General features: G+C 53.6%; 2 protein-coding genes across 3 annotated transcripts; one reads left to right on the forward strand and one right to left on the reverse strand.

Moving 5' to 3' along the window:
- Window positions 1-2,724: 2,724 nt before the first annotated feature.
- On the reverse strand, window positions 2,725-13,056 carry CWF19L1 (CWF19 like cell cycle control factor 1). 2 transcript variants are annotated; one of them, XM_081876357.1, is made up of 14 exons: window positions 13,000-13,056; window positions 12,765-12,849; window positions 12,581-12,659; window positions 11,622-11,723; window positions 10,127-10,344; window positions 9,202-9,320; window positions 8,624-8,708; window positions 8,362-8,502; window positions 7,477-7,588; window positions 6,230-6,291; window positions 5,580-5,789; window positions 4,973-5,092; window positions 3,870-3,967; window positions 2,725-3,513 (listed from the first exon to the last, which is right to left on the reverse strand). In XM_081876357.1, exons 1-14 carry the CDS (start codon window positions 13,023-13,025, stop codon window positions 3,369-3,371), a joined length of 1,602 nt encoding a protein of 533 aa, XP_081732483.1. In that variant the 5' UTR covers window positions 13,026-13,056; the 3' UTR covers window positions 2,725-3,368. The 2 variants fall into 2 exon arrangements, with proteins under 2 accessions (XP_081732483.1, XP_081732482.1); XM_081876356.1 differs by having other exon boundaries at window positions 6,212-6,291.
- A 158-nt stretch (window positions 13,057-13,214) lies between these two features.
- LOC309351803 (erlin-1-like) lies at window positions 13,215-23,267 on the forward strand (the record flags this gene model as incomplete). The annotated part of the gene is made up of 11 exons (XM_081879783.1): window positions 13,215-13,450; window positions 13,572-13,653; window positions 13,771-13,817; window positions 14,732-14,793; window positions 15,953-16,078; window positions 18,708-18,781; window positions 19,042-19,100; window positions 20,201-20,292; window positions 21,177-21,266; window positions 21,897-21,976; window positions 22,156-23,267. The coding sequence occupies 11 exons, from the start codon at window positions 13,215-13,217 to the stop codon at window positions 22,384-22,386; spliced, it is 1,179 nt and encodes a 392-aa protein (XP_081735909.1). The 3' UTR covers window positions 22,387-23,267.
- Between the last annotated feature and the right edge of the window lie 451 nt (window positions 23,268-23,718).

Consider the following 23,718-nt stretch of genomic DNA (forward strand, 5'->3'; position numbering starts at 1 on the left):
TTATTCACGTGGGCCCTCCTGGTGTGCTGGGCAGTTGAATGAATACCTCTGCACGTGTCCACAACAGACACCAGGTTTCCTAGGTTGGAGGAACACATGCATGTTTTCCCCATCCTACTATTTTTTACTGCAATTTGGAGCAAATCTGCAATATTGGAAAATGTAAAAAAAGAAAGAAAAAGGGAGAGGGAAGTTTAGTTTCCCCAACTACCTTTAACCAGCTAATGAACCTTCCTGCCATTTTTCTTAGCATTTTGGCTCATCATTTGGTTTACATTTATTTTAGAGCATAAATAGAGGCATTACATGCTTTTAGTGATACCTTATAGTTTTTATAAACTCTCAGTGTGCTTATTGCTTTTAAACATCACAGGCAATAAATAACAGAAGAACCAATGAGCCCATACATGGGATGCATCCAGGCAGGCAGGCAGGCAAAGAAGGGGGGGACAGAAAAAGAAAAACGGAATGGTCTAATTGTAGAGCAAATCACTTGTTTACAGGTTGAAACCTCTTTGTTAGCTAAATCATGTGGACAAGAAGTTGAAAGAATAAGGCACTGAGGTACAGGAAAAGAATATTTAGCATTATAATTTGTCACCATGTTTTGCGGTGGGTTTTTCTACCCACTCCTGAAGCAGAGTAGCCAAGGAGAGAGAAAAATGAATAGCAAGGACCGTTGAGCAAAGTGCATATTTGAAAAAGCAACAGAAGGTGGGGGTAGTGTTCTGAACAAACCTAAGAGCAGTCGAAATATAAAAAAATAAAAAGTCCAGTAGCACCAACTAAGTCTGTTCTGGGTATAAGCTTTCGTGTGCACGCACACTTCTTCAGATACACTGAAACAGAAGTCACCAGACCCTTATATATAGTGGGAGGGTGGGGTGGGGTTTTTCTCAGAAGGGTAGTAGGAGATGGGTGATAGACTCAATGGGTATGGTAAACCTGTTGACAACTCTTAACAACTACAATTAGTCCTACAAGAAAAAGCAAGGGATAGCATGCAGATGATTAGCACAGGCATAGGCAACCTCGGCCCGCCAGATGTTTTGGGACTACAACTGCCATCATCCCTGACCACTGGTCCTGTTAGCTAGGGATGGTGGAAGTTGTAGTCCCAAAACATCTGGTGGGCTGAGGTTGCCTATCCCTGGATCAGCATATGTAATGAGACAGAAAAACTCCACCCCACCCTCCTACTATATATAAGGGCCTTGGTGACTTCTGTTTCAGTGTATCTGAAGAAGTGTGCATGCACACGAAAGCTTATACCCAGAACAGACTTAGTTGGTCTCTAAGGTGCTACTGGACAATTTATTGTGTTTTTTATATATATTTTGACTGCGTCAAACCAACACGGCTAGCTACCTGAATCTAAAACCTAAGGGCATTCACTCAATCTTGTCTCTCTGAAATGCAAATTTGGCTTGTCTACAGAACTTTCTCCCTCCTTCCCTGAGCTCCACCTCCCAACAAAGGAAGGAGGAAACTACATGGATGGACTAGTATTGGCATCCATTAGCCTAGCTAATTAGCAGCTAGGAAGAGCTCAGAAGAACATACATAATAAACTGTTCATCACTTTTCATTGTCATTATTATATTTTTTAAGCTGTATTTTCAGAAATGCTCTGGGAAAGACTTACCTCTCATTTACCATTAAGAAGTTTTTCTGCAGGGACACTCAACAGAGTCTTTGCCCTACAAGTAAGTTGCCCTCCTGAATTGTGAATATAAACTGTGAATGGGGTGTTAGGAGAGCAGCACAACACCCCAAAGCAGCATTTTGCTCTTATGGCAGTTTAAAAGGGTTCTCCCCTCCACCTTCAGGGGGGCTGTGGAAGGCAAAGGTTAGCAGACCTTCCTTGAAGAATTTTCTCAAAAGAGACCATCTTCCTGAGGATGTTTCACCCCTCCCATTGCAAGAATCTGCTGACAAATGTTTCAGAAAGGAGGGGGCGGATTTTGCTCATTGCTTCTTCCGCTCCAGCCTGACTTCAATGTGAGTCTGAGTGTTGTCTGAGTGGTGACTGCTCAAGCAGCTCTAACACTCATGCAGCCCAGCGTCTCCCATTAGTCTTTGGTTAGTTTATGCAGTAGCTGTAGAGAATAAAAGAAGTTATACTTCAGAGCTGCTGTTCGTGTGGTTCATGCTCTGCTGTGCTCCGCTGACTTTTGGAAGTGAGTTTGGTGCTCACAGCTCTAAGTTGTGAGTCCACAGCACTTAGACCTGCTCCCTGCAGTGGAAGGTCTCTGGAAGTGCTTTTCCAGCTTGCTTGGCCCAGTCGGGGCTGAAGAGGTTGAGCCCAGTCGTTGGCACTGGCTCAAAGGCGAAGCTGACACTTCCCCCGAGTTCCACTGGTTAGAGCCTGGTGCTTATAATGCCAAGGTTGCAGGTTCAAACCCTGTATGGGACAGCTGCCTATGCTTGCATTGCAGGGGGCTGGACCAGATGATCTTCAAGGCCCCTTCCAACTCTACGATTCTATGATTTGATAAGAGCCAAAATGCTCCTCTCATTCCAGCTGGTATCTCCATGGGTGGGAAGGTCAGTGGGCCCAGAGGAAGCCACGAGGCAACAACCTCCGACCGTCACATTACGGCTGGTATGAAATGAAGGGCCTTTGGAGCAGCCATTAGCCACCCCTTCCCCTCCCCATCCCTCCCTCTCTGACAGCCACAGCCCCAACTGACTAGCCAGGAGCAGACGGGCTCAGCTCATGTATTTAAATATATAAAAGCACCCTTTTATTTGAGGATTTTCTTATGACAAAACACTTTTTTTTACAGTGCAACAATCCAACATATGTTCAAATTATATACACCCTCCTCAGAGCAATCCTTAGGAATCTGCCTTTGGCCGGCAGTTAGTATTTCCCAGCAGAAGCAAGGAGCAGCATCTTCTGAGCAGAAGCAAAGCCATGAAGAGGGGAAGGGGAGTTGTCCCGCCATGGCCTCTACTGCCCATCCTGCCTGGGGGACCTGCCTGGAGGACCCTGTAGCAGAGAGACCCCTCTCTCCCTGAACCTCATAGGAGATGCTCGGTGTGGGGTGAGTCTGCCTCCGTTTCAGAGGCAACAGCTGCCTTCCTTTCCTCCACAGCACAATCTGGAGTTGTGCGCAGGACCCCCACTTAGACCCAGCAGCCACCTCTGCTCTGGAAGCCAGACAGGCCAATGGTAGCTGATCCGGGGTGGGGGGTGAGGGTCAGGTGGATGTGGCTGGCCACACTCCCCCTACGCAGGAAGTCTCTGTGGCCGTGGAAGAAGAGCCCTCACAGGGAGGGAAAGGAGGCTCCTCACAGGAAGAGAGAGGGCAGGATCCAGCCGGTCTGTGCTGCCGCCTGCTCACTCACTCCTGCCCTGGCCCTTAATCTTCCTGGGCGAGGTCAAAGGGCTCAAAGGCCTGGCGGAAGTCTTGGGCTGCCATGGCTTCTTCCTCCTGCCCCGCCTGGCAGCTCCTCCAGTCTGCCCGCCCAGGCATGGCCAGGATGGCTTCGCTGGCGAGGACCTCCCTGAGGGGAGAGAGAAGACACCCAGAAAAGCGTCAGCCCGGCCTGCTCTCTCCAAGCGCCCCCAACCCCACCAGGCCCACAGAGCAGTTGGCTTCCTGCCCCCTCCCCAAACCACTCCTGATTGGGGCATCTTCTGCTGGGGGAGGTTGAAGGGGCAGAGATACTGAAGGTTTCCAAGCAGAGGCTGGATGGTTTCAGTTGAGATTCCCACATTGCAGGGGGCTGGGCTGGATGACAACTGGGATCTCTTGCAACTCTACAATTCTAGGATTCTCTGACCAAGAGAAGCCTGGGGCCCAGCAACCACCCAGCATGTGCAGAGCCCCTGTTATTGGGGGTGGGGACAAATGACAAACCTTCCAAACTGGAGGGGAAAGCTCTTCCTAATACGGTGAAAGAGCTTCTCCCCGTTATCGAGCTCCACATAGAAATAAGGCGTCCCTGGCTGGACTATCTGAAAGACAAAACCAAAGCCTCAGAACGTCTCTGGGGCAGCATTTCCGCTGCTGGGACCCCAGGGCTCAGAGTGGACAGAACAGCAGAGCAGCTTCCTCCTCCTTGCCTTGCCAGCCCCAGGCTGAGCTGGAGGTGCTGGGCCCAGCCTTGTAAGCGCTTTCAACAAGTTGTTTGCTAAGTTTCTCCTGCCCCTTGACCCAAAGGCAGCAAATATGCCAGGGGTAAGGTAGGACCCTGCCCACTTGCAGCCAACTTGCAGCTTCGGTTCTCAAAGATTTTGGAAGTCAAATGGTCTTCTGGAACGGATTATGTTCAAAAACTGAGGTACCACTGTATTATTATTATTCATGGCTGCAGCAGGACCCAGGAAATCTGGAGACCCTTAAAGCAACCACAGAGTGAGGGAGAGGCCAATAGTCCCTCCCCCCCCTCCCCGCGGGTGGCTCTGTGGGCTGGCCCAGGACACAGATGGTCTGGGCAGCTGCCCTAATGGCTACTGAAGAGGAGTCTTCACACAACCTAGGAAGGGGCAGCCAAAAGGACTCCCGTTCAGGATCTGTCAGCAGCAGATGCTGGGCCTGCATGACTCTCAGGCCTTCCTCTGGTTACACCTGCCCCCCCCCAAGGGCCCTGCTATAGGCCTACTTCCCTCTGAGTGTCCCCCTCGGCTGATGGGGAGAGAAGCAGAAATGGCTCCAGGTTAGGTGAGCCACTTTGCAGTCAGTGACTATGGAGCAGGTGGCAAAGGAAGGACTAGTGACTGAGGTCCCCTGGATTAGCTGTGATTCCTGGACCAGATGACCCTTGAAGTCCCTTCCAACTCTGCAATTCTGATTCCTGGACATCCAAATGAATTTTGCATAAAAAGGTGGCTCCATGCAGCCACCAGCCGTCTCTGAGCATGGCCCACCCAAAAGGGTTGCTCCAAGAAGGGGGAGCTCCAGCCTCGCTATGGATGAAATGGACCTTGTGGCCCCAGGAGACCCTGGTGTGCTCCTTCTACCTGCTTGAGAGCCGAGTGCTCTGGGATCTCCAGCAACTCGATCCGCTGCTCTTCTGCCTGGACGATGAAGGCCTCCTTGATGTCTTCCGTAGTGCAGCAGTTCAGGGGAACAGGAACCACCTGGGGGATGGGAATCACAGCACAGAGGAGTTGGCATGGTGCATAGCAGCCTAAGAGCAGAACTGCAAAGCAAGCTGAGAGTACCATCACAGGGACCCACAGGGCGGCGTCCCTCAGTACAGCTTGTCATCATGGTGAAAGGCAGAGAGCCTCTCCTGCAGGCTTAAACTTATGAAATTTGAGGAAAGAAGGCAAGGAAAGCTTTCCTGTAGCTGTAGGAGGTGAGTAGCAGCAGCCGGGGACTCTGCACCCTCCAGGAGCCCTCCACTCTCTGGCCTCCTCCACACTCTCTGTGACAGCCAGACGCCGCTCAGACACTGTCTCTGGCCAGCTACGCAGAACTGCCACAACAGCTGCCCAGGCTCTGAGAGCCCAGCAGCTACTAGAATCTGCTCCCCAGAAGGAAGGAAGGAGGAGCACCCCACTGCTCTTACGCCCATGGCCATCCCTCGCCTGTTCCTGAGGGACTAACCCAGAGGCCTCTCACCTGGAGCTGGAGGTGCTGACTGCGGTAGTTCCTCTCAAAGGCCACGAATCTCTTCCCTCTGGCCCCGAAGAACCTTTTCAGGGCGGACTTGTACTGCTCTACTTCCTCCACCACCTCTGATGCCAGGTCCACCATCGACTGACAGTGCCCAATGGGCAAGATGAGGACGTGGTCTGGAGTCAAGCCCCCTTTGGCCAGGGCCAGGTAGCACTGCAGCAGAACCAGGCGCAGAGGAACACAAAGGGTGAGCACCCCACCCCGCTAGCTCCGGCAGCGACACCAGCCGGGTCAAAGCTGAGGCAGCCCAGAACCCCAAGGTGGCTCTCCCTGTGGTCATACTGAGGTTTCCCCGGAACAGCTGCTGCTTCCTTGCACACTGAGAGATACCAAAGAGCAGCTCAAGAGCATCCAGGGACGGGACAGAAAACCACGGGAAGTCCTTTAAGAGGGAACCCAGCCTCCCTGCCAGACTTCCCAGCAGCCTCCCCTCCAGGAGGCCAAGTCATGGCCAGCCTCGCTGCATCTCTGTCATGCTGCAGCAACTCCTGTCCTCAGCTGTGAGTCCATCTCAGACCCACACAATGCCCGGCAAGCTCCGAAAGGGACCAAGGCAGAAAGAAAGAGGGACTCACGTGCGTGCCGATGCTCACCACCAAATGCTTCTCGACTTCTGGGCTAGCAAGGCAAAACCAGCAGGCGGCCGTTGGCAGGGCTTAAACAGGCAGGTGGAGGGGGGAGAGACACAAACACTCACACATGTGTCGCAGGATGGCCAGCAGGAGGCAGAAAGAGCACTGTTTGCTCCGGGCAACTTGGTGGGCCAGGCCTCCAGAAAGACCCTCCTGCAGGCCAAGGCTGTGCTGGACTCATGGGGGGAAGCTGACATTCCCTCGCTTCTTGCCCCTGAGCCCCCAAGGCATGGCCACTGCTTCTTCCCAAGCACAATGGGGATCTCAGGGGGAGCCCCACAGGCAGAGAACAGGCATGTGCTACGAGGGGGCTTAAGTTGACTCAGGCAAGGGAGCCCTCTCCCTTGAGGATCAAAAGCCCATCCAAGGTGGGAAGACTCTTTCACCAGCCAGCCACAGACAACTCCCTTCTCTCAGCATAGGACAGTAGCCTAACGGGAACCCTCTGGGCAGGGGGAACTTGGCAGCCTAAGGCTGGACTACTGCAATGTGCTTCATTGGGGGGCTGCCCTAGGAAGCGGCTTGGAAGGCTGAATTTGTGCAGCTGCTTGACAGTTGACAGGTTGGAGGCAAGCAGATCCTATAACGTGAATCCTGTTGCAGCTCCGCTTGGAAGTGATTGGGCACTTCCAAGCCTCATTCAAAGGGCTGGTTTTGACCCAGGAAGCTCTTTGTGAATTAGGGATTAGCCCTAACGTTTTATCATGTATTATTCTTATTATCATCCTGTTAGTAGCCGCCCAGAGTGGCTGGACAATCCCAGCAGATGGGCAAGGTATAAATAAGAAATTATTATTATTATTAGGACCCTGTTCTCTTCTGGAGCCCCTCTCCCACAAAAGAGAGCTGCCAGACCCCCTGAGGGAGACTGGGAGGGTAGTGCAAGAGAAGGGCCTTTTTTGCTGTGGCTCCACATCTGCAGAGTCTTTTCCCCAGCAAGGTCGCTTGCTGCTGCCTCCACTGTATGTGTGTGTGCTCTTTAATGGTGTAGTGCAATTACCTTTACGTTTTGTACTGTGTTGTAACAAGTGAGTAGCAAGTCTAGAGCCTCCCCCTTAAGTGGCTCTGTTCTCTGCCTGCCGCCCAGTCAGAGTCTCCATGGAAGAAGTGCGGAAACAACCCCACAAAAGGCAAATCCAATTCCTGGCCTGAAGGGAGAAGTCCACCCTCTGCCAGCCCATGGAGAGAGGTGTGGGCCTGGTACTCACGGGGCTTGCCGGGGGCACGCTTGGGCTGCTGCCCCTCCCCACCTTCTGGTCTGCGCTTCCTTCCTTTTGGCTTGCTGCTTAAGTCAAAGAAGAACTGGGGAGCCGGCTCCTCCTGCAGAGGAAAGGAGAAGGGCTGCTATTAAGCCGGCATCTGGAGAGCAGACTGGGGAAGGGCTGCTTCCATGTCCCTTGAGGCCTGGCAATCCTTCCTCTGGAACCCTAGGAACAAAACTCTTTTCTGAAGGAGCTGCAAAGCGGGACTGGGGAGACCCAAAATAGTGAGCAGCAGGACAAGCAGACAGGGCACAGCCTGGTGGAAGTTTTTTTTCGGAGGAAACTTGGGAGGTGATCCAAATTCAACTCTTGTGCAGTGCAGAGGGAGGATCATGGGGGATGGGGGAGGGGGGGGAGTGGCAGTCCTGTTGCGCATGAAGTGAATTCTGGCCAGGATCTTCTGGATGCAGAAAAGGGAATGGCTGCTTCTACTGACCATTCCCTGGCTGCTGAAGCCACCAGCTCCGCAACCTCCCTCCCCCACGCGCCTATCACCCAGCCGGCCAGAAATGGCCATCCCCCCCCCAATCCCAAATGCTGAGCATCGCAAGTGGCTGGCGTGCCGCTTGGGGGCTCCCCATAGTGGACACTTGGTTGGCCATAAGAGAGGAAGAGGATGTGGGACTGAATGGGTCCCCTTTGGCCTGATCCTGCTGCTGGGCTCTCCTTACATGTTCTTAAACATGCCAGATTTATATCCCACCTTCCTCTCAGGGCAGGAAACACACTAGTGATAAGCCAATTAAAGTTTGTGAAGACAATTCCAATGCAGAGGCAAATGGGGGGGGGGCTCTGCTGGAAATGCACGTGTGCAGCCCCCGCCCCCAGTACCTTTTCATCTGGCAGCAGGTGGGCACAGCTCTTGCCGCCCCCAGGCCTTCGATAGGGGTTCTCCGTCACATCTTGCGGCTGCTTGACCAGCTCTGCAGGCTCCATGGAGCTCATTGGGAGGATGCTGAAGGCGTAGAGATACTGGAGAAAGTGAACAGCAAAGAGAGTCAGGAGAAACACAAACAACTGACTTGTTTCCATCAATGAAACGGTGATTACAATTCTCATCAGGAGACAGGAGGGTCCCTTGAACTCTCTGTACCTTCCTCTTGTCGGAATTGCCGACCCCGGCCAAGGCGATGAACCTGCTGACATGCTGGGCTGCCTCCTGGAGAACCGTGTGGTTCCTGCAGAAGAGAAGAGTGAGGCCACTTCCAGCAGGAATCAGAGAAACCAAAGAAGTGCCATGCACAGGTCAACATGGAATCTGGACAGAGTTCAGCTTCTTCCAGAGCAGCTCAGCAAGTCACACACTGAAAGCCTCCAGGGAAGGAGATTCCAAAACTCCCACACTGAAAGGTGTCCTGCTTCACAGCACCACTTTCCAGTTATGGGAGGGGCACGAGATGGGCTACAGGTGGAACCATCAATGCAGAACAAATTTGGAATTCTATAAAATCCCAAAATATCAGGGTAACAAGCAGATTCCCCCTTTGCCTCTCCAAGAGGACTCAATGCAAAGAAATTGCTTGGAGAATTTCAAGAGGCCACTTATGCACAGGATTAGATATCATATAAATAATAATAATAAACAATATTCCTCCCTGGCCTAATGCATGGGACTGCATCAACACAGAGACACCAGCCAGTCAGCAAACTGCGATCCCAGGCTCTGCGTACCTGTAGGGAAGCCTTTCATAATAGACCTTTTGCAGGGCAGCAAAATGGTACCGTGGTTTCAGACTCGCAGCTAGTAAAGACACCAGGCCGGAGCCACATTTCTTAGTGTCTATGTCACCCTGTTTAAAACACAAACACACATATTTTGTTTCACATTTCTGTGGATTTGTTAGCAGCCGAAAGAAAGAAAGTCCCCCTCTGCCCATGTTTGTGAACTGCAGAAGGAAAGGATTGTTTTCTTGGGGAAAGTAAACCTGCTTCCTAGAAAGCCTCTCCCTCCAGCACAGCCCCCTCCACATCTGGGCCAGGCTGCTGAAAGTCTGTCTGGCTTCCATGGTAAACGGCTCACCTGTGGAGGTCTCTGAAGGGGGCCTCGTGCTGCACCCCCCTTCGTCTGACCTCAGGCTGGTGCCTGGTGGCTTCCCCATGGTGGCCCCAAGCCTGAGAAGGGTCTCCAGCCAGAAGCACATCTGGCCTTCTGGCTCTCAATTTAATGGAGACTTTCTTCTTCTCTCAGACTTTTGAAACAATGACAGCATTTGGTTTCCACTCCCCATTATAAACTTTTTGGGGATGATAACTGTTTACCACAGTTTTGGATATACTGTTATGCATTTCCTTTGTCCATTTTAGAAAGGGTTGGGCTATTTCCTGTTCCTTTATTGCCACTGCAAAAATTATTTATTGTGCCTGCATCCCACCCCCAACACTGAGCCACATTTATCTATTGCCATCCTCTGGGTTCAGTATTGCATCACCACATATTTTTGTTTCAGCTGACTATGTGGTATTCCTTACTGTTCCTGCTTTTCCAAAGTGGTGTATAATTTCAAGCACAGCTTTACAATCACCACCACCAATCCAGAATGTGGATTTCTACGGAACAGAACATACAAACCCCTCCCACCCCAAACTGGATACTTACAGGGCTATTTCCAAAGATTTCTACTCCTTTTGGCCAAGAAGATGTCAGCAAGATGTCTACGCCTTTGAACTTAGAGGCAGACAGCAGGGAGGTTTTGAGATCAGTCACATCCTTGGTGCTGAAGCAGTGGGCTGGAGTTGGTTCCCCCCCTGTGGACTCAGTCCCACTGAGGTAGGCAATCTGCAGCCCAGAGGCTCCGCTGAAGACCCCTTTACGTCCTACATGCACAGCACAGAACACAACGGTCAGGATGGAACCCTTTGACACACCAGCAACATGCCTGAAGACTGAACACAATTAATTCTACAGGGAGAACCAGAGAGATCCTAGTTGGGTGTATATGCTGGAATTCTGATTTGTTTAAGAGACAGGGAAGAACTTGTGCTGGAAAGAACTTTTCCCTGGCCAGTAAAAATTCCCAGTCTTTTCCCAGCCCCTGGTAGAGCCTGGCAGATGCCTGCATTATGACCCATTCAATTCATGGGTCAGGTAGCTTGGCATGGAGTGGGGTGGGGGCTGAGTGAACAGGGGGAGAAACCTTGGGGAGCCCCACACCATCACCTTCTTGGGAGCATTGAGAGAGGTCAGAGGGGCACCATCCCTCTCCTCCAAACAAGAAGGCTGAAGATCAAAAATCTTTGTTCTCCACTGAAGAAGGGGCAGGTGGCAGCTGTGCTCCCAAGCCCAGATCCCAGCAAGGAAGGACCCAAGTGAGAAATCTCATTTGGCACAGTAACTTTCCATTTGGAAAAACAATTTCTGGTGGGGATCAGATAAAATCCACACCCTGCTAGCTTGAAGGAAATACAAAATATGGTTCCCACAGAGCCCTAAATTGGGGCCCAAACCATGCCTGAGTCCTAAGAGCAGTCAGCTCCTCCCCTCATCAGCTTTTATGTGCAAGCCTGAAACCTTTCTATTTGCCCGGGCTTTGGTGGTTCTTCACCTCTATTGTGGTGCTCATCTTTTAGTGGGCATGGGGAGGGATCGTCCTTTTTATTGGATTGTTGGACGAACAGTTTTAGGATTCTGTATGGTACATCATTTTAAATTTGGCTTTTAACTGATTTATCTCTCTGTATCTCTCTGTGGTCTAAACCACAGAGCCTAGGGCTTGCCAATCAGAAGGTCGGCAGTTCGAATCCCCGTGACAGGGTGAGCTCCCATTGTTCGGTCCCAGCTCCTGCTCACCTAGCAGTTTGAAAGCACGTCAAGTGCAAGTAGATAAATAGGTACTGCTCCGGCAGGAAGGTAAACAGTGTTTCCGTGTGCTTCTCTGGTTTGCCAGATGCGGCTTAGCCACATGACCCGGAAGCTGTCTGCGGACAAACGCCGGCTCCCTCGGCCTATAGAGCGAGATGAGCGTGCAACCCCAGAGTCACCCGCGACTCTAACGGTCAAGGGTAACTTTACCTTTATTTTTTAAAGAAGCTACTCTCAGACATTTTCCTCCTTCCTTTTAATTAAATGTAGTAAACAATAAGCATAAAGTTACCCAGGTAAGTGATGTTCTCCGCTAGTTCGCATCCGCTGGCATCTGGAAAACATTGTGCTGTTTCACTGTTGTTGGCACCCAAGACGTATGTCTGTATAGGAGCTGAGGGAGACAAAGCCACCATGGCCCAAATGAGATGAACTTTGCAGGGCTGTTATTTTTCGGTGGTGGCACCTGCCCTGTGGAACGCCCTCCCATCAGATGTCAAAGAAATAAACAACCATCTGATGCTTAGAAGACATCTGAAGGCAGCCCTGTTTAGGGAAGTTTTTAATGACTGATGTTTTAATGTATTTTTAATCTTTTGTTAGAAGCCGCCCAGAGTGGCTGGGGAAATGCAGCCAGATGGATGGGGTATAAATAAATAAATAAATTATTATTATTTCTTTCTCCACAGACAATTCATTTCAGAGAAAGTGCTGGCTTTTGAAAAAGATATGAGTGGGCACTGTGGTGTAGGCTAGAAAGAGAGTGAGCTTCCTACATGGAAAGGGGTCCTTCACAGGGAGAACGATGCAGATGTGTGACCCCACAGTGAAAGTCTGAAGGGCTGCAGCCCAGACACAGATCGTCACCTGGGCTGGAAAACAGCCTGAGGTGAGGGAGAGGGGCTTGCAGTCAGGGTTTGAAATGCCCATTGTTCTGGGCGCATTTTGTGAAAGGCAATTTCATTAGCACGAGCAGTTTCCGAGCTCTACGTGCAGGAGTGTGCCTAAGATTTCAGATTAAAACTACAGAGTGGAAGGATAGGAGGACCCTTTTCTGTCCCCCACTTCCAGCCCCACTCTGAAGCCCGGAGAAGGGACCCTCATAAGAATATGAGGGGGGCGGGCAGGGGAAGCCTGCCTTTGTTTTTTGCAGTCTTCAGGTGAGGACTAGACCATGTGAAACATGAGCCTAGGACTTTAGGGGCAGTTCATGCCTTTTCAGCTTTCCTGTCTCCTGCAGCCTCGCCCTACCTTTCTTGGCTCCTGTCCGGTATTCCTCCCATTCCGGGTCTTGGGCCGAGCCGAAGAAGTTCCCCACGCACAAGAGGAGCTGCAAGAGGAGGAGAGCAGCAGGGGAGGCGTTCAGGAGGCGGCGGCCCGAAGGAGACTCGGCGGCGCCCGCCGCGGAGGGGACGAGGGGAAGGGGCGCCCTTACCTCGAAGGAGCCGCTCTTCCTCTGCGCCGCCTGGACGCGGCTGTACAGGGAGCCCAGGCGACCCTCCACGTCCCCGCAGACCAGCCTGGAGGGGGGGGGGAGAGAGAGAGAAGGCGCGTCAGGGGCGGGGGGGGGGGAAGGAAGGACGGCGGGCGGGCGGGCGGAGGCGGCCCTGGCCGGCAGCCCCGAGGAAGAGGAGGGGAGGGAGGGGGGGAGGGAGGGAGGGGGGGCTCACACTCGCAGGGCCCCTCCGGGCGCCATCGCTCTCCCGCGCGCTTCCTCCTTCCGGCGGGCGGGCGGGCGGGCGGCAGGGCACTACTTCCGGCTGGGGCGGGCGGGGCGTCGCCCAAAGTCCTCCCTGGGAAGCGGGGGGGGGGCGGGCGGGCGGGGAGGCGCCTCTGCGCCTGCGGCTCCTCCCGAGCGCGCGCGAGAAGGAAGCCCGCCAGCGCCATGTCCTCCGGCGGCGGCCTGGCCGGGGAGGGGGACGCGGCCCGCCGCTGGCCCGGCCCGGCCCCTCCGGCCCCTCCGGCCCCTCCGGCCCCGCGCTCCCTCCGCCCCGCCCGCCCGCCCCGCTGGGCCAGCGCCGGGGCCAGTCTGGCCGGGGCGGCGGCGGCGGCGGCGCTGCTCCTCCTGCTGGGCGCCTCCGTCCACCAGGTGCAGGAGGGCCACCTGGCCGTCTATTACAGGTGAGGCGGGGCGAGGGGGAGGGGGGAGGGGGAGGGGAGGCCCCCCGGGACCCCCCCTCCGGCCTCTCCGCTCAGCCCCCCCCCCCTGTCTCTCTCTCTCTCTCTCTCTCTCCCCCCCCAGGGGCGGGGCGCTGCTGGCCACCCTCAGCGGCCCGGGCTACCACCTCCGGCTGCCCTTCGTCACCACGCCCAGAGCCGTCCAGGTCTGTATCTCGCCCGCCTGGGAAGCGGGAAAGGGGCTCCTGCCGGGGAGGAGCAGGCGGGACCTCCCCCCCCGCCCCCCCCCCTGCCAGGGCTGCTCAGTCTCTCTTCTCTTTCAGACCACGCTGCAAACCGACGAGGTGAAGAACGTGCCTTGCGGGACCAGGTGGGTCGCCCTTTGCATGGCTCTTGCTGCGTCGGAGGCTGTGCGGGGGGGGGGGGGAGCCCGAGCGGCATTTTCTGGGCTGGAAGCACCCGTCAGTGGCTCTGCTTCTTGGCTGCTCAGTGAGATGTGTTGGGCAGGATTCTGCCAGGAATCTCTTCCGGAACCAAAGGGCTCAAAGGCAGTTTGCTTAAGGGAAGCTGCAAACAGCCAACAGGCTCATCTTGGGAAAGATGCTCTCCTGTGGGGCTGCTGGCCTTTCTCTTGCCAGGGGCGGGGGGGGGGGGCTAGTCAGGTGTCTGGCAGGTGCCCCAGTCTGGCTCTTGGCAGCTGCTGGATACAGCCAGGCTACCTAGTTATCTTTCAGTTGTAGCAGTGTGAAGGCAAAGACGGGAGTTGGGGTTGCCTCTAGAGTCCTGTGTTGCTTCCTCTTCATTTTCTCTTGCATGTTGCTCAGTAGAGGTGTAGGTTAACTTTCAGTCTGGGCCAATAGCAGTGCAATAACCGTGGGACCTGCGTCTGTTCCAAGTCACTCGGCCGGCGGCTTCATTGCCACCCGCTCCGTGACACAGGCTGTGAGGAACCACAAAGGCTGTTGTCGTCACTGGCTCTGGCGGGAGTTTGTCTTGTGGAGGGAACGGCTGCTGGTGCAGCAGCCCAGCTGGGCGGTCTGTGCCACTTGCTCCTGTGCCCATTGTTGAGGGCCAAAGGTCATCTGGGGTCTCCTGGTTCTAACCCTGAGATGAGAGCCGGAAGCTGCCTCAGACCAGCCCCCTGCCCACCCCCGGCTCTCTTGCACTTAAACTCTGTGCACGCTGTCTCTGCCTCTCTCCCTCTTGGTGTAGAGAAAGGCTGCAGGAAACTGAGTTTGCCCCAAGGGGTGGCAATAGCTCATCTTCCTCCTCTTTTCCTTGCAGTGGAGGAGTCATGATCTACATTGATCGGATAGAGGTGGTGAACATGTTGGCTCCACATGCAGGTATGTCTCCTTTTCCTGTGCCTGAAAGCAAATCCTGGAGGAAGGAGAGAAGCAGAGCCCCTCGGAGACAGGGGCGGGTGGGCTCACCAGCAGCAAGAGCTGAGGGAGGTGGAGGGTTGGTGGGCATGGGAAGGGGATTGCAGAGGGAAGTTGGAGGGGCTCATGTTGCTGAAAAGGAGGGTTTTCTGTTGACTGTTCCTGACTTTTGATGTTGGCTCAGTAAGGGTTGCTAGGCTGATGGAAAACAGCCAGGGCTGGGTCCGGATTCTGATGCTCTTCAGTGTTGTTATTGGTGACTGGCATGAGCGAGACTTACACCCTCTGAAGGAACTGATTTTGGTCCAGCCGAAAAGGCTAAATTGCTTCTGAATCTGTCAGAGTGTCTGTGTGGGGCAGGCTGAGCCGGCAGGGAGACTGTCCTTGGGCACCTGCAGGGGAGGCAGTGGGCAGAGCTGTTCTGGTGGGGGGAGTGGCTGGGGCGGCAGGAGGAGGGGGAAGAGAAGGGAAGTGGGGTCCGGAAGGGCACCAGCTGGAAAAGGAGCGCAGGACCGGGCTCCTTGGGGATGGCAGAGGGTGAGCTCTGAGAAGAAGCTTCGCAGCTGGGCTTCTAGGAAAAAGCAGAGACTGACTCCTGCTGGGGCCTGGCTCTCACCAGTTCCTGCGAGGCTTTGCAGGATGTTGGGAACTGCTGCTCACTGGACTTGTAAAGGTGGACGTCTGCACAGAAGCCTTCAGTTGCAGTTGACATAGGAAGAAAAATATTATCAGTCTCCCGTAACATCACATTGTAATGTTTTCATTAGAGCTGCTCACTTTGGAACTGCTGAGTAAAAATTAGGACGTTTGCTCATTAGGCCACTGCCATTTTTTTGGGGCTGCAGCCTTAAGCAGACTTTCTTGCAAGTAAATCACACTAAAACCAGTTGGACTTCCTTCTGAGTAAATATAGCTAGGATCCGGCTTCAGATGTGTGGACAATCTTTTATACTTACAAGTCATATTCAGTTGTTAGATAGAAATTGTGAGTAATTCAGAGAAATAGCTCCTATGTGTTCAAGAAACGCTGAGCACCAGCATCTTGAATTTGCCTGACAGGTGAGAGAGCACCAATGGCATCAGAGTGACTTTCCGGTGACACTTCTGCTGTTCCTTTTCTTAGTATACGATGTTGTGAAGAATTACACTGCAGATTATGACAAGACCCTCATTTTCAACAAAGTCCATCATGAGCTCAACCAGTTCTGCAGTGCCCACACCCTCCAGGAGGTCTACATTGAGCTCTTTGGTAAGCAGGTGATGGGGGGGAGGCTTGCTTTTGCTGGTACCGTTTCCCCAAAGCACATCCAGTGAATTGGAAGTGGAGCAAGGATGTTTACACAGTTCCGTCCCTCCTCTTCTGGGACTGCATGGAAGAGGAAGCCCACAGAGGTCTTGTGCCTCTTGCTGGGTCAGGACTTTGTCCTCCAGCTCTCACCTGATGACGATGGTGGTGATGATGAGGATAATATTTTCTCATATATACACCACCCATCTGCTTGGGTTTCCCCAGCCACTCTGGGCAGCTTACAACATATCTAAAAAATAATAAAAACATCTGTCCAGGGGCTCAGGAGCAGAGGCACAGGGAAGAGAGGAAATGGAGAGCGAAGGGGAAGAATCCGAGGGGAGCGTAGGAGAAGAGGACAGTGGCCCGAGGGATTCCATGAGCCTCTCCAGCGAATCGGAAGATTCACAGAAGGGGGCGCCAGTGGCCAGGGGTAGGGGGTTCCCAAGGGGAACGCCCCAGGAGCAAGGGGGCAGCAGGGACTCCCAGAGCAGTAGTTGGAAATCAGGACCAGCTTCCCCACCAGAGCGGAGTGGGGGGGAAGAGTCCCAAGTATCGGGGCCAGTACATTCCCCACCAGGGAGAGAAGACGAGGCAGGGCTGACCACGCCTCCATCGGAGAGTCGGACAATGGAGGGGAGGTCAGATCCGGCCAGTATCCCGGAAGAGGGAAGCAGTGACAGAAGTAGTGTAACGGTTAGGAGGAAGGTCACGGGGTTGGCGCGAGAGGCAAGTTCAAATGTACAGGAGCGCGGGACAGCAGAGAATGAGGATTGGGAACCGGGTCCTAAAGCCCGACAGAGGCAGGGGGAGGAGCTAAGCGACTCAGCGTCGGAAGAGTCCAGAAAGGGCAATGCCCCAGCGGACAGGAGGACCCAGAGGAGGAGAGAGCAGCGGAAAAGGTGGAGCAGGGCTAGGATCTTAAACTGGTGTCAGAGGGGAGGAGACTCAGACGGGACTTCGCCGATCTAGGGTTTAAGACGTAGGGCTGCACGCTGCGGCTTTGAAATGGAAACTGAACTTCAATAAAGACTTTTGTGCGTTACGACAGCCTAGCGTTGGTCCTCTGTGAGCTGGGACATAGAGGCAGCTCTGACAACATCATTCCTTAAAAACTTCCCTTAACAGTGCTCCCTTCAGATGTCTTCTAAAAATCAGATAGTTTTTTATTTCATTGACTTCTGGAGGGAGGGTGTTCCACAGGGAGGGCACCACTACCGAGAAGGTCCTCTGCCTGGGTCCCTGTAACTTCTCTTCTTGCAGTGAGGGAACAAGCAGAAGATTCTTGGAGGAGGACCTCAGTGTCCGGGCTGAGCAATGGGGGTGGAGACGCTCCTTCAGGTATACTGGACCGAGGCCGTTTAGGGCTTCAAAGGTCAGCACCAACACTTTGAATTGTGCTTGGAAACGTACTGGGAGCCAATGTAGGTATTTCAAGACCGGTGTTATGTGGTCTTGGTGGCTGCTCCCAGTCACCAGTCTAGCTGCCGCATTCTGGATTAGTTGTAGTTTCCAAAGGTAGCCCCACGTAGAGCGCATTGCAGTAGTCCAAGCAGGAGATAACCAGAGCATGCACCACTAGTGAGACAGTCTGCGGGCAGGGAGGGTCTCAGCCTGCATACCAGATGGAGCTGGTAGACATCTGCCCTGGACACAGAATTGACCTGCGCCTCCATGGACAGCTGTGAGTCCAAAATGATTCCCAGGCTGCGCACCTGGTCCTTCAGGGGCACAGTTACCCCATTCAGGACGAGGGAGTCCCCCACCCCCGCTCTCCGAGAACAGTACTTCTGTCTTGTCACGGTTCAACCATCCGCCAGCTGCCTCCAGACACTCACACAGGACCTTCACCGCCCTCGCTGTTTCTGCTTTGAAGGAGAGGTAGAGCTGGGTGTTCCTGGTCCTCCTGAGGTGCTGGGTCAGGAGGAATGCAGGAGCCTTTTGTGTTGTTGGACCGGCTCCCATTTCAGAATCTGCACTCCTGTTTCCTTAGATGTCTAGCAGGCAGGGTAAGAGGCTGCATGACCAGACTGGGATGGAGTGCTTGGGGAATTTGGGATTTCTGAAGGAGGAAGAATATTTTTAGGAGAGAGATGCAGCTGGCAGCTGGGCATTGTGTAGAGACACCCACAGAGCTCCCAGTCTGAGTTTCAAGTATTCTGCTTCACATTAAGCACCACAGAATTACTCTTGGTAGTGAGAACAATATTTATTATGGCATCCTGATATTTTGCCAGCTGTTCTTGGGCTTGTCTGGCAGATCCGATTCTCTGCTTTTGGGAATCTTCGACTGGGTTGCCTGAGGGCCCCGTCCACAGCTGGGCAGTTGGCAGGGCAGTCTGGTGTCTTTGTTGACCCTTGCCTGTGGTTGGCACAGGGGGTGCATGTGGTTCAGTGGCGCAACATCTGCGGTGCATGCAGAATTCCTGTGGGTCAAGTCCTGGCAGCGTTTCCAGGTGAGACTGACCTGAAGCCATTGTGGCTGGGCAGTGCAGGCAGCACAGAGCCAGCTGGAGAAATGCTGGGACTCTTGTGTAGCGGACTCTCTTTGGCTGATGCTGCCTCTCATCTTTTCTCCCCCTAATCCTAGATCAAATAGATGAAAATCTGAAGTTGGCCCTGCAGCAGGATCTGAATGCCATGGCTCCAGGTCTCACCATCCAGGTAATGCTCCCCTTCCCTTTTCCCTTTCCTGGCTCTTGGTGGATTTAGGACTAGCCCACTTCTCCGCGTGGGGATGCAGGTTGAGGAGGGAGAGCTTCCCTCTGTCGAAAGTGGAAACTTGCCATATTGCTGGCTGGGGGGTCCAGTCCAGCGGGACGGGCCCAGATGCAGGGGGCACTTCCTTTCTTTGCAGCAGAGGAGCTTGCACTTGGGGGGCAGCTGCAGTCTTATGAGGTATGCTGGCTTTTGTGTGTGTGCAGGCAGTGCGTGTGACGAAGCCCAAGATCCCAGAAGCCATCCGAAGAGATTTTGAACTTGTGTGAGTATTTGCTGAGAGCATCAGAGAAAGGTCAGGCCAAAGCACAGGGGCCAGGGAGGGGCTCTAGGCCGGTGTTTCAGGATTCCCACAGGGGCCAACCAAACGTCTCTTCTGGGAAGCCCTGGCAGGCAGGCTGGACCTGAACTCCACCAGTTTTCACCTCCCCTTGGGCTCCTCAGCCCCTGCTCTCCTGAGGCATCTCCTCCGTCCGGCAATGAAGGTAGTACACAGCCACAGCGTGGTTTCGTAGACATGGACAGCCTCCTCCTCTGTGGATTTGTGCCCACCATTTTCTCAGAGGACTCTCCCCATTCTGTGCAGCTGATGCAAAGGCCAGGGTGGGAGAAGCGCCTCTCAGGCGGCTTTGCTTGACGTCTCCTTCTCAGGGCTTTCAGGCCTGGGCTGCCCTCCAGTTGCCAGGAGAATCAGAGCGGAGTGTCTCTGCTTGCCAGGCCCCTGCAAAAAGGAAAGGAGCAACCAAGGCTGTTGCTGGATTGCTCTGGGCCATGCCTGAGATTGCTCAGGTCTGGCCCTTCTATGGCGGAAGGGCAGGCATGTGAAGAGAGAGATGGTTATTCAGGGGGTTTGGGGCTTAGATTCTGGCATATGGAGAAGTAGCTGGCCGTCAGTTGGACTGCTGTAAACTAGCAGAAGATGGCAGGAGTTGGAGACCACCGGTGGTGCCTGGAGGTATTGGGCAGAGCAGGCTGAGAGATGTGGCTGGAAGGCTGAAGGAAAAACATCTTGGGCAGCTCATTAACTCTTCAGGGCCGGTGACAATCTGAAGTGCAAATGTTTATCTTTTGGGTTTCCCCCCAAACACGCCATGTATCTTAATGAGAAAACATTCTGTCTAGTGAAGGGAAGGGCCAAGATCCAGTGCTGGAAAAGGAAACACGTGAGTCCGAGCAGGGCAAAAGCTGGAGGGGATTTAAAGGCCAAGCTCCTGCTTTGTGCAGCACCTTGGGATGCAAACAGCGGGGGGGGGGGGTCAGCCACCCCCTCCCAGGGCCCCTTCCTTTCCAGGGCAGGGGGGGAGGGTGGCTGGGGCCCCACACCAGGGAGGAGCAGGGAAGGACCTTTCCTGTTTTTCCATTCAGGGAAGCAGAGAAGACGAAGCTCCTGATAGCGACCCAGAAGCAGAGAGTGGTGGAGAAGGAGGCCGAGACGGAGAGGAAAAGGGCCGTCATAGGTAACCAGACTCTCTTTGGGAGAGTCTCTCTCTTCCCCCACCCCCGGTGCCTTATCTTCCCTTGGGACAGAAAATGGGGGGGGCGGGGGCGGGAGGCATGTGTGGCACAAAGACCTTAGATTCTAGGCTTCTGGCTGGATCTAGACACATCCAAAAAGCATTTCAGGAAAATGCATTGCAAACCTCATGAAAAACGGAACTCCACAGTGCCATATTTGTTTCATACAATTTATATACCATGTAATTGTTAAAAAACCCTAAAGTGGTTTATGAAATGCATAAAATGAATAAAGCAGTTAAAGACAGCTATTTAAAACAATTAGATAAGAATTGAAACAAGCAGCAAGCTAAAGATGGATAAAACATCTTACATTTTTGGGCAGGCTTGTCTTAAACAAAATATTCTTAGCAGGCGCCAAAAAGGCCACAGTGATGAAGGCACCTGCCTGGTGTCAATAGACAGGGAGTTCTGAAGTGTGGAGGCTGCCGCAATAAAAGATCAGTTTCTGGCAAATGTGGAACGAGAATCCTGTGGCAGCTGTGTAGCTTATTGCTTGACATGGCAAACAGTTGCTAGTGCCTGGTTGCAAAGACAGCCTGGAGCAAGAGCCTGCAGAGCCACGACTTCACTTCTGGCAGAGGCCAGAGTGTCTTCTTTCCCCAGGCCTAGCAGGGCCTTTCTGAGAAGAGGACGTGGCCTGTGAGGTCCCAGTGACGGTGTGTCGCAAGCCAGGCCTGCAGGCCCTTTGGGGCTCTTGGTTGCCTGCTGCTAGAGCTCTGTTGCCACGGATTTCCTCTCGGGAGTCCTGGAGCGCTGGCTGTGGGGCTCTGGAGCATTGGTGCCCTTGGCTGCTGGTGTTTGACTGACTGCTCTCTCCTCACAGAAGCAGAGAAGGCGGCTCAGGTGGCAAAGATTCATTGCCAGCAGAGGGTCATGGAGACTTTGATGGAGAAGCAAATTTCTCAGCTTGAAGGTAGCTATGCAGCCCTTACCTCTACCTCCTCCATGCCAGCAAAGCAGAAGCTGTGAGCCAAATAACCCCGCGTCTCTGGCTGTGCTACCCACAAGCATTTTGCCTGCAGTCAAACAGAGCACTGGGACTTTGCCTGTCTTCTGGGGACTGAGAAGCCAAGTCCGGGTGCAGCCTGGGTGTCTGGCCATAGTTGAGCATTGATGCCTTGTGGGTGCCACTGGGGTGGCCCAAGGCAGGGGCTCCTTTGCTTCAGATTCACTTGTGTTGACTGGCTCAGATTGCTTGAGCCTGAAAAACAGATCTGCAGAGCCTGCACAAGCCATGTGCCTCATGGAGAGTGAGAAGTGTGTGTGTGTTTGTGTGTCTTGTCCCCAAAACCTTGTGTGCAAAGCATAAGCCAGGTCCCCAAAGCCAAGGTGGGCAGGGAGGAGGCAGGCAGAAAAGGGGCTGCTTTCTGCTCTGGTGAATCCTCTGGACCGTGGGGTTGGGGCTGTTTATTATCTTCATCATGGGTGGAACCAGTGAGAAACCAGCCTGTGCTTGAGTGGCATGTTGCTTTGCTGTGGGTTTCCAGGGGGCACCCTGGTGATCCTCCTTTCTCCTGAGCTGCCTTCCTTGGTCCCTTCCCAGACACGGCTTTCTTGGCGCGAGAGAAGGCGAAGGCTGACGCCAACTTCTACATGGCCCAGAAAGCAGCTGCCTCGAACAAGGTGGGTGTTGACTCTTGGCTGCCCGTGTGTGTGCTGGGGAGAAGGAAAAGGATTTTGCCTCAGAAATGCAGAACAACTCATTTGGAAGGATGGCTGCACTGTGAGTATCCCGTGGATGCTCATGGCACAGAAATCCTTGCCTCATTCGTTCTCCTCCTCTCTCCCCCTGCCCTATGCAGCTGAAACTGACACCTGCCTTCCTGGAGCTGATGAGGTACCAGGCCGTGGCCTCCAACAGCAAGCTCTACTTTGGCAGCAGCCTCCCCCCGAACCTCTTTCTGGGCTCTTACGCCTTTGAGCCGGCAGAGGCGAGGACTGCTAGAGACAGCCGTCTCCTCTCCAAAGCAGGGAAGCTGCGCCTCCAGCACGGGGGAGGCGGGGCCAACTCTGCCACGGCAGCTGCCACATGATGCCTCTGCTGCACCAGCCGTTGTGTCTGCTCCATGGTCTGAAACTGCAACTCACTGGCTGCCTCAGATCTGCCTTATTCAGGGCAGCACAAACCGTCCTTGAAGTTGTGTGGTCCTCCACAGCCCAAGAGCCAGCTTTCATGGGAGTTTTATGGCTGCTGCATCTGCCCCACAGAGGAGGGGGGGGTGTGCTCTGGAGGACCTCAGCCGTTAAGTCCGTGGAGGGTAGACTCTACTGCAGACCTCCTGTGAGGACAACATTGACACAGCAAAAGGGGGGGGGGTCTGATTTTACCACTGGTGCTTGCATGGTCATGGGTTTTCTTGGAAAGCTGCTCTTTAGCCTCCTTGCAGGGTTTGCTTGTGATGAAGGAGCATCTGCTGTCCTTTTGGAGAGTGTTCCTCACTCAAAACCTTCCTCCAGGTAGCACTTTTAAGCAGATGGGCTTAGGGTGCAAGCTCCCTTGGGTGTGGGTGTGTTGTGCTGCTTTATCATTGCTTCTTTCTCTGTGTCCCCTGGGTGGGGCATTGCCCCTCTGCGGAGCCCACCCCACAGCATGCTACTGGATGCTCCTTGCAGAGCTGCCCAAAGGCTCAGAGTGTCTTCATTATGGGGGCCAATGGCCAGGTTGAATGAACCGCGATGCCAGGGCGTGTGCAGAAGTGGGGACGCATTTGTTGGGTTGTAACTGTAAACTGGATTAAACTGGTGGGCAGACTTTGCTTCAGAACTTAAAAATGCATTTGTGGAAGGTAGACCTGCTGACTGGAAGTGTTTCCTGGCTTTTTTTGTATGGCTTCTATTTCAAAAGAGTGAGAGAGATATATGCAAAATGTTGATCTTTGGATTAAGGGAAAATAAAGTTATTTTCATAATCTTTTCCTGTGGCATCTGTATCTGTGCTGCATCTCCTCGATGGTTGCCTTCTAGCCTTTAACAAGCTGCTCTTCATCTCACACACACTGCATTTCACCAGAGCAGATTAGTTTCTCTCCCAGCTCCCCTGCAGAAAACTAATGGGGGGGCGTTGAAGGGAGTGAGTCTGAAGTGCCAAGTTTCTCAGCTCCAAAAAAGGCAGGTTGCAGCAACATTGCCAATGCCGTATGAACAAGCAAGAAGCGTCCCTCCTTGCGGGTGTGTGTGTGTTGGGGTGTTGTTGTTTAGTCGTTTAGTCGTGTCCGACTCTTCGTCACCCCCTGGACCAGAGCCCGCCAGGCCCTCCTGTCTTCCACTGTCTCCCGCAGTTTGGTCAGACTCATGTTTGTAGCTTCGAGAACACTGTCCCACCATCTCGTCCTCTGTTGTCCCCTTCTCCTTGTGCCCTCCATCTT

Source organism: Podarcis erhardii (assembly GCF_964252035.2).
Source record: "Podarcis erhardii genome assembly, chromosome: 1".
In the NCBI taxonomy this organism is placed as follows: domain Eukaryota; kingdom Metazoa; phylum Chordata; class Lepidosauria; order Squamata; family Lacertidae; genus Podarcis; species Podarcis erhardii.